The sequence below is a fragment of the Hemicordylus capensis genome, chromosome 5, assembly GCF_027244095.1.
Source record: "Hemicordylus capensis ecotype Gifberg chromosome 5, rHemCap1.1.pri, whole genome shotgun sequence".
NCBI classification, from domain to species: domain Eukaryota; kingdom Metazoa; phylum Chordata; class Lepidosauria; order Squamata; family Cordylidae; genus Hemicordylus; species Hemicordylus capensis.
This window is the reverse complement of record NC_069661.1, coordinates 247,391,878-247,409,243: the sequence shown is the minus strand read 5'-3', so window position 1 is coordinate 247,409,243 and position 17,366 is coordinate 247,391,878. Positions and strand designations below refer to the sequence as shown.

The following is a 17,366-nucleotide window of genomic DNA, read 5'->3' as shown; positions in this document are numbered from 1 at the left end:
GATTATGCCAAAGAATGAAAATGCTTTGATCCGGATCAGGCATGTCCTCTCCAATTTAGCATTAAACAGCTAGACTGAAGATGTACAATGTTGTTGCCACACAGAAGTGCCTTTTAGACTCATTGGTTCAATACACATTTCATCTGCTATCCACTTCTTGTAACTCCACTTGCCCATTTTGCTGTACGTGCATTGAGGACAAGTCAAGTGAGTGACCAAGAATTGCATGACTGCCACAAGCCACTGTATGGGGGTAGCTACAACATCTCATCGGTTCATTTGAGTCTAGCCACACGTTTCATGCCATATGCTCTGCAATAACTCTCCTCTTCCTGATCCATAGTGTTGTCCGTCTCCACCACTGCTATGTGACCAGCACTCTGGGCAGAAATTATATGGCTTCAGAGCTTTGTCCACTTTCTAGTGCACCTTTTGCTAAACCAAAGACTTTCATAACACAAAGGGCATCTGGTACCTGCTAGAATGTTTTCCTGCAATTTAGACACAGATTCTTCTACATCTGTAGTTGTCTCCTCAGAGGGTGCTTCTTTCCTGGAAAGAAAAAGGGGGGGGGGGAAGCTTTTCTTCACAAGTTTAGAACTTTAACACAAGTCACAGTTTTGCCGATTTCACCAGGCAATGCCAGGATATTACACTGGTTTTCCAAGCCGATTTTTCTAGTAAAGGGGAACTGTTTTCTCAGCACAACTGAAACAAATCCCCCTTTCTAGGATTTTTGGTTATTGCTCACAAAAATGATTTCTTGTATTGCCCTCAGTGATGTCAAACAGCTAAAACTGATGGGCTACATAGCATCATGACCACCAGGTGCCTGAGCTTCTGGAGAACTGCTGCAGCCAGTCAGAACCACCATCAATGGATTAGAAAGACCAGTGGTCCAACTTGATATAAGGCAGTTTTGTATGTTCAAACCACCCTAGCCCTGTCCAGGCATTATAAAAAGCAAGGTTGATGTACTTGCATACAACATCCCAAGAAAGAGCACACTCTGAGGTCCCACCCCAGCTTTCTAAAAAGCTCTGTCCTCCAACTGTCCATGGCTGCAGAAACAAATGCTGTATTTGGGGACAGATTATTTCTGTGACTGGAATGCTGCTGGATGAAGGACCACCATTGAGGTCCTTCAGTACAGTAAAGTATGAAGAGCTACAGAGAAGGGAGATTGTTGCTCTGAGAATCTTCCATACTGTAGGAAGTGAGAATCTCTCCAATACACAGGATGAAACCATGCACAAGTCACAGGCATGGATTACCCCTTATTTTATTTTAAGAGTGCAAAAATCACTGTTACCAGTTCCTTTTGCAGTCTTCAACCCATTCCTTCATGATGGCATGATATGTTTCCATGTCTATGGAGATGTCCTTTTGATCAGGATCAAGCATGTTACACAGCTCTTCCAGACTGCTATCTTCTGAACTTCTGCTTGTTGTATACCTGAGAAAGTCCACAATTTTGGAAACAGCCACTTTGCCTAAGAAGAACAAGGACAACCAAAGAGGAACTTTATTATTCTCACAGACCAGCGTGCACAATGACAACCACCACAGATGGGTTGAGAGCTAGAAGTTTTGCAGGGCAGCATACATTGCTTTCAGATGGAAGGTGGGCCTTCCCCAGGAGATACGGACATTCACCAGGGGAGGCTCAAGCTTCTGGTTGGCCCCAAGTTACAAATGCACTTTATTGGACTAAGGCAGGGGTTCTTCAACTTGGGTCCCCAGTTGTTGCTAGACTACCAACTCTCAGGTGTTGCTGGACGATGATGGGAACAGTCAGGGCTGTCCTTAGAGAGCCCTAGAAGAGTGCGGGCCCCGGGACAAATCAGCCAGTGCAGGGCCCCCTTCCAGTTAATTCTAATGGGGTTAAAAGAGTGGAGCCTGGGGCAGTCACCCTGCTTGCCATGCCCTAAGGACAGCCCTGGGAATGGTAGTCCAGCAACATCTGGGGACCCAGGGTGGAGAACCCCTGGACTAAACAATAGGACATCATCCATTGTGTTGGTCTCTAATGCTGGGGAACCAATGGGGCAGCCATTTACTATTTCAAATGTTGCCGAGATGTGAGAAGAAGGGGACCAAAAACATATTTCAGGGGCTCAGGAAATTTGCAGAAGGCACAAAGATTCCACTTCCATCTAGAAGACCTGTCAGCCCCAAAGGTTTTCTTGGAGCCTTCTCACAGGCCCGGGCTCCTCTGGCAGCCTGGGAGGTTCCTGCATCCACCCTCATGATTCACAAAGCCCACCATGCAACCATCCCACCCCTACACACACCCAGCCTCAGTTTCCCTTCCCCACACCCTAACGTTGCACTCTTGTGGCACACAGCACAAACTCCCCTTCCTCCCACCCAAGCCCCACTGATCTTGTATGCTCTCCACAGCCCCGGCAATTTTAGCCTGGCAATATTAAAAATTCAGAACACGTGACCAATAGAGTGTGGTGGCCAAGTCTGAGCGGAAGTCTCCCCAGAACTGGGGAGTGGCAGGATTGGAGAGTCCCTGGTTCACCTCTGCCCCCAATGCACAAAGTGGCCTTAGGAAAACCATTCTGTCTCAGCCCCAGTTAACACTCCACCCTTTGCAGTTTGCAGGCGGAGCAGTGGGGAGTGGGACAACCACCCACCCACTTTACAGGGTTGTTGGAAAGCAAACATACAGGTTAAATGTGCTAGAAATGCCAAGTACTATTTAGTAGGGGTGTGCAATTCGGGTTTTTGGTGATTCGGTTCGGAACCCGAACCGAATCACCCCTGTTCTGTTCCCGAATCTGGGCTACCCGAATCACCCCTGATTCGGTTCGGATTCGGATTAAATCTATGATAGCAAATTAGAGTGGATTCATGGTGTTTCACTGAAAATCTCATTAGCTATCATAGAATCCACACTCAGAATACCTCTGAAACAACAGAACCCTGTACCCCATGGGTTAGAAACCCATGGGGGTGGTTGGCACCCTATGTGCACTACACTACCACTCGCTCTGGGCCACCCCAGCACCCCCCAAGTGCAGTTATGGGGCTGCTGAAAGCTCCATGTATACCCTATGAGGAAAAACCTTAAAGACGCGTAAACTTTAACAATTCCCCAAAAATCAGCCCTCTGCCCAAATCCTTTGAAAAAATTCAAGTAGCTTCCTTGACCCTACCTGGCACTACCACCAACCCCACACTGCTATAGGCCACCCCTTTGCCCCCCCCCCCCCCCGCGTGAAGCTATACATTTGCTGACACCTCAGTGCTTCTCTATGGTGAAAAACCTTAAAGACGCGTAAACTTCAACAACCCCAAAAATCAGCCCTCGCCCAATCACTCTGAAATTGGGGTAGTAGCCTCCACCCATTAGGCACTACCACCCCACCCCACTCTTTTTGCCCAGATCCCATGCTATGCCCCTGAAATGCCCCAAAGACACTAAAACTTCAAAAATTCCCCAAAAATCAGCCCTTTGCCCAATTCCCCTGAAATTTGGGTGGTAGCCTCCATCCATTAGGCACTACCACCCCACCCCACTATTTTGCCCCTGGGACCCGAAATTCGAGCTGACATAACATCAGACCTTTTTGCATTCAAATCAATGGAGGCAAAAAGGCGGGAAATTCAAAGTGACGTCATCCCGAATCACCTGAATTTTTTGGGTACGAATCAGGGGTGACTCGGCTCAGCCCCGAAAAATATCGGGGGACATCGGGGGTGATTCGGTTCGGACCCGAATCACCCAAAATTGCTCGTTTCAGGCACAGATCGATCTGTGCCCAAAATTTTTTGCACATCCCTACTATTTAGTGGTGCTCAGTATTACTTTTGAAGGAACCCAACAGTTCCAAAAAGTGGAAGATCTCACCAGTCCTTTCCACATCGCATGCAGAGAAGATAGTAGTCAGTAGGTCTTCCTCACAGATCAAGCTTATGTCAGAGCTTTCATCACCTTTGGACTCTGCTGACAGTCCATGTCCTACGAAGAAAGAGAAGACTGGAATATAGTCTGCTTTTCTTGACTCTAACGGTTACCAGTGACAGTCTCAAGACCTATTTTATTACAGTCAAATCCTATCCAGATGTTAAACATCTACAGACCCCTGTTCACAAGTACATGTTTATGGGAACTACTGTGTATCTGTCCATTTTAGAAGTGAAAAAGAGTACAGGTCTCCTTAAGTGCCAGGTACAGAGAGGAAGTGAAAAATTATTTGTATTGAGCATATGTGAATTATGTGTATGCACTAGGCACAAACTATGTTATTATTGGGCCAGGACAACATGGGGCATCTTTGATGGTGCCAGGCACTCCATCCTCCCCACTTTGATTTGGGCCTCAAAAGCCAAGTGTAGGTGCATGGAGGACAAGTTGGAAGCAAGCACCATTTGTGACTTTGCACAATGTCATTACTGATCACATGGCATCAGCCTTAGGTTCTGGTTTCCCAGCTTTGTGGAGCCTGATCCAGAATGAGATCGCCTTAACTCTGGTCTGAATGGCAGGTTTTCTGGATTATCTAATAAAATCTGCTACTATGGCACTTTTGGGATTAAACAGCCATTTCAGGGAGGGGCAGTTTCCAGCAGGAAAACAGCATGGAACTAAAGGGTTAAACAACCCCTAGGTCAGCTAGGGGTTAAACAACCCCTGTTCAGCTACTACTTGCTCGCCAAATCAAACCTACTTGCATGCCAACACATTTCATGTCACACGTAGTTCTGCCCTTAAACCCACATGAACCTAGGAACATAGGAAACTGCCTTATACAGAGTCAGACCACTGGTCTAACTAGCTCAGTATTGTCTACCCAGACTGGCAGTGGCTTCTCCAAGGTTGCAGGCAGGAGTCTCTCACAGCGCTATCTTGGAGACACCAGGGAGGGAACTTGGAATCTTCTGCATGCAGAGCAGCAGAATCTTCTTCCCAGAGCAGCACCACCCCCTGAAGGGGAATATTTTACAGTGCTCACATTTAGTCTCCCATTCAAATACAAACCAGGGCATACCCTGCTTAGCAAAGGGGACAATTCATGCTTGCTACCATAAGGCCAGTTCTCTTCTCCATGGACTTCTGTGCTTCCCTCCCTTTCCATGCTTTTGTTTTAATGATGGCATAGCAGTTAGGGATGTGCAAATTGATTCAGGTACAAATTGATTTGTACGAATCTAGCTGATTTGGGTGATTTGGAGACAAAACAAATCAGTCCTGTGGACCACTGGCTAGATTTGGGTACAAATCGAATTGTGCCTGATTGAATTCAAATCAATTCAAGATTCGGAGCCCTCCTATTAATTCCCCCCGATTCCCAGCTTTCATTAAAAAAAAAAAAAGCTAAGCTCTAGCCCTTGTAGAAGTGGAATTATGGAGCAAAATGTGTGGTCACTATTATTCAAGTGTTTGGATTCTTTGGTGTATACTAACTTTCCCTCAATGAATCCCTATGAGGATTCATTACACACCTTCATTTCTTCTATTCATTTTGACTGTCTTTTTGACAGCACTAATTGTCAACTGCCATGTGCCAACTACACCCCACTCCCACCTGCAAGGCAGTGGGGTACTACTCAGTTTATGTTCTGGGATTTTCCCCCAAGTGTTTAGGCTCTTTCCTTTCCTCATAATGAATCCCTATGAGGATTCATTACACACCAAAGAGTCTAAACATCTCAACAATTCCTAAAATATAAACTGAGTAAGTACCCTGTGGCTTGTGGGGGTAGTTGGAATGGGATGCTTGTGGTGTAGTTGGAATGGGATGCCACTAGTTCCCCACCCCCACCTGCAAAGCAGTGGGGTCAAAATGAACAAATAAATGAAGGTGTGTAATGAAGACACAAAAGAATCTAAACACTTCAAAAATACCTAAAAAATAAACTGAGTACCCCAGTGGGGGGGGGGCGCGGCGGGGGCGGGGGGGATGTAGTTGACACATAGCAGTTGACAGTGTCCAATGATAGTCAAAATGAACAGAAGAAATGAAGATGTATAATGAATCCTCATAGGTATTATGAGAAAAAGTTTATTAGACACAAAAGAATCCAAACACTTGAAAAAATAATGACTGCACATTTTGCTCTATAACTCCACTTCTACAAGGGCTAGAGCTTAGCTTTTTTTTTTTTTTTTTTTAATGAAAGCTGGGGATCCGTTTTAGGGTTAGGATATAGCAACTTCAAATCCCCATTGTTTCCTATGGCAGAAATGTCCAAAATCAGTAAAAACTAAAAAAAAAAAAAATTGAAAATCAATCAAGCGTCCCACTGCCTTGAAATTTGGCTGGTAGGTGGCACCCATGGGGACCTACACACCAGCCAGATTTGGTGCCCTTAGGGCCTTGTTAAGTGGTCTGAATCTGTCCAAATCCAAATAGAATCAAAGCAAATATAAATCAAATCTGGGGTGATTTGGAGGGGGTAGATTAGGATACAAAACAAATCGGGGTGATTTGAATGTGGCACAAATTGACTAAAAAAAATCAATTTGTGCACATCCCTAACAGAAGTATTACAGCTGCACGAGTGCTAACCAGAAGTGCCCCTCCGAATCAGAGTTTGCAGCCATGGTTCAAAAGCACTAACCAGGGACCAACCTATGCGACCAATCCCCTTGCAGCTATGACCTTTAATATTTGTTTGCAATATGATCCATTCTGCTCCATTACACATCCCTTTTCTTTCTATAAGCTTAGGCCCAAACCTATTCATCAGCAAGTTTTGCCCAGGTTGTTAGAACCAGGTGTCAAGCTCCCAACAGTGCTCCCCTTTCTGATAAATTTCTTGGTGGGCCTCCAAGTCTTTGTTCCAAAACCAGGCCTTTGGCCTCAGTTAATTTTGCTGCCTCACCTAACGACAGTTTTTTAGCCACAGGAGACCTAAACATGGGCTCTGCAGACTTCAGTTCACAGACAGAGACATTGGGACTTGATGTAAAATAGCTGTATCCCCAAGATGGTACATCCTTCGGTTCCATACTGGATAAACCAGGTTGCTGATCAGAGGCAGATTCTTTGCTTCTGAGCCGAGGGGGTAAACAGCTCCCAACTTGGCTCGTCAGGAACAATTGTTTGCCAGCTCTCTCTTTATTTCTAGTGACTGAAAAGACAACGTTCTCAGAACGGATGTTTGAGATGCGCCTGTGACTTGGCGTCGCCGTTTGCGAGCAAGGGGGAAAGAGGTTGTTGCTGCAAGGGCTTTGCAAATGGGCATCATCGCTAGATCTGTTGCCATCACCCATTCTCACAGTCCTTTTCTTCAAAATCTCCTCCAGGTTTTTCTTCACGTTGCTTTGTGGGCTATCAAAGTTCTTGGATTGGAACTTTGGAATCTGCAGTGTAGGATTGGAAGTTTGATCCATCATGTTGATAGTCTGGATCTTCCGGTAGAGGCTGTCCACTGGGTTGTGAAGGCGTTTGCCGCTACTGCTTTGAGAGGACATTTTACCCCTTCCTTTCTAAAGTTGCCTAAAAAAGGGAAGAAGACTGCAAATTAAGCAACAGAAGAACACAAGAAGATCCCTGCTTGATCGGGCCAAGGGACCATCTAGTCCAGCATCTGCTTTACATAGTGGCCAACCAGGTACGTTAGGGAAGCTGGAAGGAGGGAGCAACTGGGCCTTCCTGTTGGTGTTCAGGGGCATGCCCCCTTTGTTCCGGATGGAAATATACAGCTAACCAGAATAGCAGCCAATAGACCCATAGGTTTGTTTTAAAAACAAAACTTTTTTAAAAAGATACTTAATACCAGTAAATATGAAATATTTTTTACCCAGATGTTACAAATATCAATGTGATTTACAACACAAGAACAATACAGTATTAAGGCGTGTTTATAGCAGAGGGATATAATGGGGTCTGGGGGACCCTGTTATGATCCCTAGTATCATTGCAGATATCAGCTCCTGGATCCTATAGGGTCTCCTGGGCCTCCGATGTGAATTTGTGCACTTTCTTTCAAAATCTTCTCAGTGTACAAGTTTCACACACACGGACTGAATCAACACTGAGTAACATCTGCATGAAGTAGTCATTTTATAGCAAAATGTGTGTTTATTTGCACACATCTTACAGTCATTTAGAGACGACCCTTCTCTCCCACACACACACACCAAAGAATCCTTAGCCCAAAAGGTTCTCCAGCTTGGTCTGCAATTGCCATTTAACTACAACCCCCATCATGTTGTTGTTATCATCCCTAGCCACTGGGGATGATGGAAGTTGTAGTCCAACAGTTTGGAACCACGAACAGCAAGCAGAAGGAGAAAAGGATTCATGCTGTTCTGTGAATGCCTGTGCGCAAACAGAAGCGAGACCCCTTGCAATGCTGAACTATAATATCATGGGCTGCATTACAGTCCAAGAAACAATGAATGTGAAAGAAACAGACTGATGCATGTCTACTGCTAGGCTAGAAACAGGTTTTAAAAGTTTGCGCAAAATGGATTTGGAGTCATTTTGCTCATTCACATATTTCTGATAAGTCAGAAATAACTTGTCTATCAGTACCAGGGGACTCTACTACAGAGGGCACTTTTGGATCCAAATTGCAGTGTTCATTTCCCCTCTCACTTAGGCCCTTTTAGCAAGCATGGGAATGTGATGAAACAATGGACTTCTTTACACAGGAGTGGAACAGGTTAAAGCAGGGATTCTCAATGTTAGGTCTCCCCAGATGTTATTGGACTTCAACTCCCATAATCCCCAACCAAAGGCCACTGGGGCTGGGGATTATGGGAGTTGAAGTCCAATACCATCTGGGGACCCAACATCAAGAATCCCTGGGTTAGAGGAGAAGGTTTACGTTTTTAGCAGCCCTCTGGTGTCAGTCTTGACCACCAAGGCATAGGGGAGTTAGGGAAATTGTGGGCAGCTTGCTCTCAAGACTAGCCCCAGAACAGCAAGTGAGCTTCATTCGTTTATAAATAGAAACCTAAAGCCAAAGATATGGCTGATTCAAGCCAATCAGGAGTTCCATCTCTCAGCCTGCCAACTTTGACTCAGTGCTCCAGAACGCTGCTCAGTTACATTGTACTTGTATACAGATAGGAACACAGGAAGCTGCCTTATACTGAGTCAGACCATTGGTCTATCTATCTCAGTCTTGTCTACACTGACTGGAAGCAGCTCTCCAAGGTTTCAGGCAGGAGTCTTTCCCAGCCCTTCCTGGAGATGCTGCCAAGGATGGAACCTGAGACATTCTGCATGCAAAGCAGATAGATGCCCTCCCACTCAGCTACAGTCCTATACATTTGTTGGTGTGACTGACAGTACCTGTTATTTTAGAAGTGAACCTGAGTAAAGGCCCCTGAAAGACAGGGTACAGATAGGAAGTGTACTGCTGTATGTGAGTTGTACACAACACATGTGAATAGAGTTCTGCTGCCAATAACCCCTTCTTCTCTACAACAATGTGCAAGGCTTCAAATAAGCATTTTACTTAAACTGTGGTTTGTCAACTTTCGCCCTGTGCCATATTTATTTATTTTATTACATTGTATATCCCGCTCTTCCTCCAAGGAGCCCAGAGCGGTGTACTACATACTCAAGTTTCTCCTCACAACAACCCTGTGAAGTAGGTTAGGCTGAGAGAGAAGTGACTGGCCCAGAGTCACCCAGCTAGTATCATGGCTGAATGGGGATTTGAACTCAGTTCTTCCTGGTCCTAGTCCAGCACTCTAACCACTACACCACGCAGGCTCCATACACCGTAAGAGCTGGTCATGCCATGACAATGCAGCAGCTCAGTCAATGACTGAAGGAGCTTTTTCACAGGCAAGAGACTGTCTTAGCTTATTATATGTTCTCCGATTGGACACCAACACTGAGCAGCCCACTTTTGCACTGTCCTTTATAGAACAGAGCCAGCCACAAACGACTGCATATCCCCATACAACAAATCTTTAAAAACTGCTAATATTATAATGCCTTTATACAAAACTATGGTGCGGCCACACCTGGAGTATTGCGTACAATTCTGGTCACCACATCTAAAAAAGGACATTGTAGAACTGGAAAAGGCGCAGAAGGGGACAACCAAGATGATCAGGGGCCTGGAGCACCTTCTTTACAAGGCAAGGCTACAACACTTGAGGCTTTTTAGTTTAGAAAAAAAGACGACTGCAAGGAGACATGATAAGAGTTCTATAAAATCATGCATGGTGTGGAGAAAGTGGATAGAGAGAAATTCTTCTCTCACACACATAACACTAGAACTAGGCATCTTCCCATGAAATTGATTGCCAGGAAATTTAGGACCAATAAATGGAGGTACTTTTTCATACAACACATAATCCACTTGTGGAATTCTCTGCCACAAGATGTGGTGACAGCCAACAACCAGGATGGCTTTAAGAGGGGTTTGGATAACTTCATGGAGGAGAGGTCTATCAATGGCTACTAGTCGGAGGGCTGTGGGCCACCTCCTGCCTCAAAGGCAGTATGCAGGGGAGTAACAGCAGGAGAGAAGGCATGCTCTCAACTCCTGCCTGTGGCTTCCAGCGGTATCTGGTGGGCCACTGTGTGAAACAGGATGCTGGACTAGATGGGCCTTGGGCCTGATCCAGCAGAGCTGTTCTTATGTTCTTAACACTGGATAAAAATACATCCAAACTTACCTTCACTCCCGTCACTCATACACACACAACTGCTTTTAGCCTCTGAATTCACAAGCAGGTATTGTTGTGCACTGTCTCTTTAAGAGACACACCCAGCCTTACCATGAAGTAGCCATGTGAAAGCAACCAAAACACAGTTTCAGTTTCCAACAAAAGCCTGTGCAAGCAGTCGGGTTTACATTATCTCCATAGAGTCTTGATATTTTTAGGCCCAGATACAGGACTGGAAAGACCCAGCCTTAAGATGCTCAGCAATATAGACAAGCTTCTTTATAAACATGCATAGCTGGTAGAGACTGGAGTGAAGAAGCAGTCTTCTTTTTAAATTGAGATCTCATAAGAATATTCGATAAATGCCCCTGATGAAAATTTACAACTGACGTAAATATGTTGGGCATATCTATGCATGATAATAAAGAAGCTTGTCTACAATTCTGAGCATTTTAGGAACACAGGAAGCTGCCATATACTGAGTCAGACCATTGGCCCACCTAGCTCAGTATTGTCTTCACAGACTGGCAGCGGCTTCTCCAAGGCTCCAGGCAGGAGTCTCTCCCAGCCCTACCTAGAGATGCTGCCAGGGAGTGAACCTGGGACCTAGATGCTCTTCCACTGAGCTATGGCCCCATTCCCTAAGGCAGGGATTCTCAACCAGGGTGATTTACAGATTAAACCCTACAACAGGGGTAAAATGCTTCAGCTTGGCAGGATCATATTGAAAACAATCCCTAGAATCTCAAACGGGAAAATTCAGCTACTTTTTTGCAACACACAAGCAACGTTGTAGCACTATATTGCAAAGATCCAATCCGAAAGAAGGCATTGGACAGAAATGTGAACGGCACCTTGCTGTCAGCTCAGGGATTGTGGTGTTACAACACAGGAAGTACGGAAGCATACTTAGCAGACCCATAGAGACACTGTTGCAGGCTTTAATCTGGAAAGTACCCTGTTGTAGAAGATAAGATAAGAAGCTGCCATATACTGAGTCAGTGCATTGGTACAGCTAGCTCAGTATTGTCTACACCAGGGCTGCTCAACTTTGGCCCTCCTGCAGATGTTGGCCTACAGCTCCCATAATCCCTGGCTATTGGCTAGTGTGGCTGTGGATTATGGGAGCTGTAGTCAAAAAACTGCCGGGGGGCCCAAGTTGAGCAGGCCTGGTCTCCACAGACTGGCAGCTGCTTCTACAAGGTTGCAGGCAGGAATCTTTCTCAGCCCTATCTGGAGATGCCCCCTTCTGCATACAGATGCTCTTCCCAGAGTGGCCCCATCCCCTGAGGGGAATATCTCACAGTGGCTCACAGATGTCTCCCATTCAAATGCAAACCAGGGCAGACCCTGCTTAGCAGAGGGGACAATTCAGGCTCGCTACCACAAGGCCAGCTCGCTCTCTCTCTCTCTCTCTCTCTCTCTCTCTCTCTCTCCCCTTTAGGACTGGGTCTTTCTTACTGCCATTGCATTGGATGCTTCCTGGGGTTTTTTGGTGACACTTTTGCAGATATAGCCGATCTTAGCTTGTCTCACATGTGATGGAGCACAACAAGACTCACAGTTGAAGCTTGGGAAAGCGTTTTGGGGTGGGGTGGGGTGGGGTGGGGTGATTTCTCAGCACTTCCAGCCAGCGACTCAAGGTTATGGCTCTGCTTGTCTCAATGGGGTGGCCGGTGTGAACACTCTAACCATGATGTCCAGCACTTCAGTGGCCAGCAACCAGGAGCACCAGAAGTTGTCATTCACAGGAGCGTCTGCCAATACAGTTATGGCACTTCCCTCTTCAGACGAGCAGAGCCGTAAGCGTGGCTGGCCAACTGGAGCGAGGGAGCCAGAACTACAGGGCGGGACTTCCTCCCTCCTTCCCAAGCTGTAACCATGAGCACTGCAGCGCTCCATAATATGTGAACTGGGCTTTGGATTGAAGCTATTCCGAGAGATTTCCCCACTCCCTATATTTTTTTCACAAAATCAAGCCATTAAAATCTCTCTGAGATGCCTTTCATTAGTTCTTTGGAAACTCCAGACCAATCCTGGAGAGCTGGCATCCCTACAAGCTTTCGCTGTCCTCTAATCCAAATTCTATACTCTGCATTTTTCAAGCTAGTGGTTAGCAAGAAATAGTTGAGTTATCAGCAGAGATCTGCTGCTGACCACCAATCTCACAGATCCAACAGGTATAGCTTCATGCCTGCTTCTAAGAATATCAGCTGAACACTCCATAAACTATCAAGCTATGTGAAGTGCTAGGAAAGGTAGCTCTGTATATCCAGAGAGCATGCTTATGACTAGATTTTAGAGATACCCAAGAAAAGCTCAATTTACAGACAATAGAGCCATACCTGCCAACATGCCCCTGTTTTCCCCATTCACCTGAATGGGAAAGAGGGACAGGTTGGCAGGTAAGCACAGCTTCCTTACAGCACATCAAACCCCACACAAGGGAAATCAGGTACCCTTGCTTAATATCATTAGAAATGCTATGCAAATAGAAGTGTGTGAAACTCTTAGAATCATACCTAGAATACAATGGGGAACTTCCCCCCACACCAGCCTTTCTTCTTCTTTTGAAAAGTAAAACCACTCTATTAAAACCACTTTTCCCTTGTAAGGTGATGGGACCTATATCTGCTTACTGGCAGAGGGTTCCAGGATCTGACTGAAGGGCTGCTCCAGCTGTGGAAAATCACATGACCAGAAACACCTGCAGTTTGTCATGTGCTCAATGCACAACCATTTCCTCATTCTTGACACTTTCCCTTCCTCTCTGCAGTTGTTAGCTTTCCACAAAGGGTTGTTTTGTTTTGTTTTGTTGTATGCTTGAGCCTTTGCTTTAACTTACAAAAAAATTAAAGTGTGTTACATAGCACAGGGGTTCCCCCTTGAGTCCCCAGATATTGTTGGACTACATATCCCTTCACCCCCTGTTGCCCATGGTAGCAGGGGGTGATGGGAGTTGTAGTCTAACATCTGAGGACCCAAGTCTGGGAATCCCTGACTTGGTGTAAACCTTGTGCTCTCCTGTCTTGAACATTTAAAGCAACAAACCCCAATATGACCAATAAGTCACAAGTACATTTGCCTTGAGTTCAACTGTTCCTTTTTTCTGGTGCTGCTCCCCCACTTGTAACAGCTTCAGAGTAATTCCAAATTCAACAGGTGAAGCATGCCCCATCATTGGATTTTTAGGCAACCAGAAAAGCTGCACCTGTTGGAATTCTGCCTGCTGTGGGGGGTAGAGGGAGAATTAGTAAGACTGTTTTTATTTCATGCTATGGTCATCTCATAAGATTGTTGTCTCTCTTGCAAAGGGAGAAAACATATTTCTATAGATTCCTTAATTAGAATACAGTGATCCTTTGCCAACGCGAGGGTTCCATTCCTAGAAAACCCCACAACTGGCAAATTTGCAGTTGGAGAGGCATTAAAACCAAAGGAAAACAGGGGGTTAGGGGAATCATGATCACAAAAATACCTAAAACTAAAGGGGAGGGAACCCCTTAAAAATCGGCAAAAATCCCTTAAAATCTCCAAGGGTCAGCAAGAGGAGTGAACAGATTTGAACCTCAGGAAATTTTTCAAACCATGCCCCCAAATTGCTAAAAGGCACTTTTGAAACTGCCCCCATTGCTCAAATGCACTTTAAATCATGAGGAGTTGGCAGGATCAGCAAGACGAATGAGCGGATTGAACCTCTGAACCCCCAGAATCATGAAAAAACCCCATCACAAAACAAAACAAAAAACAAAAAACCAACCTTCACCAACCGCAGATATGTGGGTCATGGTTGGCGAGACTGGTCACAATTTCCCAGTTGTGGACACTCAAAACCGTGATTGGGAAAACCGCGATTGGTGAAGAATGACAGTATGTGCCTATTTAAATATTCCCCATGGCTTAATACTGAGCTATCCTTGCTGGGGCTCATGGGAGTCATAGGCCGCCTTTGGACATAATGGCAAACCTTGAGTCCCCTTTGCCTCCATTCCCCCAGTTCGCTCCCAGACAACTGAGATCTGCAGTCTGGGAGACAGCAAAGGGGGAGGAACTGGCCATGTGGAAGGAAAGCCGCGGCAGCCAATTGCTTTGCAGAGAGGGAGGAGCTTCCAACACTTAACTCTGGTGTTGCTTACACAAACTGGACAACACGTTGGAGCCTCCGGAGACCCTCAGTTTGGGAGGTTTACCCTAATTCTAACTAAGGGTTCAATTCAAACAAAGCGTTCCTAAGGGTTGAGAGGTTTGAGGGAGGAATCGGAACCGCGGTTGGGTCCAGGAACTGTGATTCTAATTATTTGGATGTCACAGAGGGCCAACCTGAGGTAGGTTTGCCTCAGGTTTCCCATGACATCCGAAGGCGGCCATAGTCTAACACCACCTAGGGACTCAAGGTTGAAAAGCCCTGCTCTGAAGCCTTGTTAAAGCCTTCTAAGCTGCTGGTCATCACCACATTTTCCAACAAAGAATTCCATATGTGGGTTGTGCATTGTGTGAAAAAGTACCGTCAATCCATTTTATTGCACAACCAAGGTCCTATTCAGACATTACATTGCACATTCCCACTGGTGTCCGTACACATGTACCTGGTTTTGTGTGAATGGTTGTACATGCATTCCTTTTAAACATGAACCTGGGTACAGACCCCCTTAATGGCAGGATACAGGAGAGGAGAGCTGGTCTTATGGTAGCAAGCATGACTTGTCCCCTTAGCTAAAGAGGGTCCACCCTGGTTGTATATGAATGGGAGACTAGAAGTGTGAGCACTGCAAGTTATTCCCCTCAAGGGATGGAGCCACTCTGGGAAGAGCATCTAGGTTCCAAGTTCCCTCCCTGGTTCACCATCTATTTCCCAGCATCCATGTCACCTCACTCAACTCAATTACGCATTACTTGACTGGTGGATGAAGCTACATGATGCAGGCACCACTTAAGTGAGGGGGAAGAACGTTGTCTGTTGCGCTGAGCCTCATCTGTGTCCCTTGAGGTTGCACCCTTGATGAGGACAACTCTGGTTCTGCCAAGTTCACTGCAGCGGCAGAGAAGGTCAAGTAAACACTCCAGCCTTAAGGGGAACTGCCAAACAGAAAACAAGAGAGGAGAATATGTACTGATTCAGAACTCCATATGTGTTCCAGTGCATATAGGGAGTTCCTGCTTTCTAGATAATGTCTACGGAGAATACATGTCAGACTGAAGTTGATAAAGAAACTTTTGTAGTTGCAGAAACCCCATCCTCATGCCAGAGCGTCTATGCCTACAGAATATTGCTGGGCAATAAACTCTAAGAGAACTTATATGGAATGCTATACGTAGAGCTAAAATTGCTCCTGCGATTTCAGATGCATTTCATTTCCCCCCTAAATGTCCACCAAATTGTCTCTTTTTAATGGACTAAACAGTGTTGTTTTTGTTGGAGATCCAGCTCCAGATTAGCTTTGACCTTTTGCACTGATAACCCTAGTGACCACTAGGGGCATTGGGAGTAGAGCTAGTCAGTTAGGGTCTCCTTCTCTTTCCTGTTTATCTCTGCCTCTGAGACCCCTCAATTGATGGAGTGTACTCAGGAACTTCCTGGGAGTGGCTTCCTCCTCCTCCTCCTCCTCCCTCCCAGAATACTTCTATAGGTCTCTCTCTGACCACCATGTAGCTAGCAGCTTGGTATAGGTCTTTCCTATCATCATGTACTTCTAAATAAAGTAGATTAGTTTAACTTGGCTTGAATCTCCATTCTTATCATTTACAAGCTGTTGCCCATGAGACCCTGGCAACTTCTGCTGTAATGGGAGTAAGTTAGCTCCTGAAATACTCTGAAACTGTGTGTCTGTGTGTGTTTGTGTATATACATACACACACACCCCACCTGACTCCAAAGGCTCTAGGTTTGCAAAAATAAACACAACAAAAACAAATTGTTAAAACAATGTAAAACATTCAGAGATTGATAAAAGCCTGGCTAAAAATGTGTCTTAAGGGCTCTTTTAAAGGCTGGTAAAGACGGTAAACCACAAACATCTATAGGGAGTGCATTCCATAACCCAAGAGTGACTACAGAGAAAGCCTGTTCCTGAGTCATCGCATCTGGAGGCGGACCTCTCTTGATGACTTTAATGTGTGGTGGGGATCATGCAGGAGAAAGCACTTTCCCAGGCAACCCGGTCTTAAGCAGTTTAGGGCTTTAAATGTAATTGCCAGCACTTTGTATTTTGCTCGGAAACCTATTGGCAGCCAATGCAATTGTTTTAAAAGGCATAATATGGTCTCTCCGAGAAACCCTGGAAACCTATCTAGCCACCTGCATTTTGGACCAAATGAAGTTTCCAAACAACATACAAGGGCTGCCCCACATAGACCACATTGCAGTAGTCAAGCTTAGAGGTTACCAGATAATGCACCACAGTTCTGAGGTCATTATATTGAAGTAACCTGCCCATGAACTCTTACAGGTTTGGGCGTCCCAGGCTCAAACTTCAAATATCACTTATTAATTAATCTCCAACAGTTTTACAAGTCACTGGTGTCAGTAGTGGGATTAACATTGCCTTATTGAAACAATGGCTCCCCACCAAAGAGGTACTCCCCCATGCCGCTCTGGGGCACTCCCAGGTTGGAGAGGTGGTCCCAGCCGCTTGATGGCCCGCCCCACCTCTCCAATGTTGCTAGCCATGGAGTGTGTTTAAAAAATACAGCAGAGTGGTTCACATGCTGTGCAGGATAACACGGACAGTCCAGCACCACCTGCCACCTGACCTGACAAGTGTCTAAATCC

At 45.5% G+C, this 17,366-nt stretch overlaps 1 protein-coding gene across 1 annotated transcript in view; it reads right to left on the bottom strand.

Annotated features, from left to right (window-relative positions):
• IRAG2 (inositol 1,4,5-triphosphate receptor associated 2) overlaps positions 1-13,270 on the bottom strand; it is a 70,824-nt gene extending 57,554 nt beyond the window's left edge. The window contains exons 1-5 of the mRNA XM_053251424.1: positions 13,120-13,270; positions 6,841-7,457; positions 3,863-3,973; positions 1,313-1,493; positions 476-552 (exon numbers count right to left, since the gene is read on the bottom strand). Of these exons, the coding sequence (XP_053107399.1) occupies positions 476-552; positions 1,313-1,493; positions 3,863-3,973; positions 6,841-7,432 (961 nt within the window). The 5' untranslated portion in view covers positions 7,433-7,457; positions 13,120-13,270. The remainder of the gene's footprint in view (positions 1-475; positions 553-1,312; positions 1,494-3,862; positions 3,974-6,840; positions 7,458-13,119) is intronic.
• Positions 13,271-17,366: the final 4,096 nt, after the last annotated feature.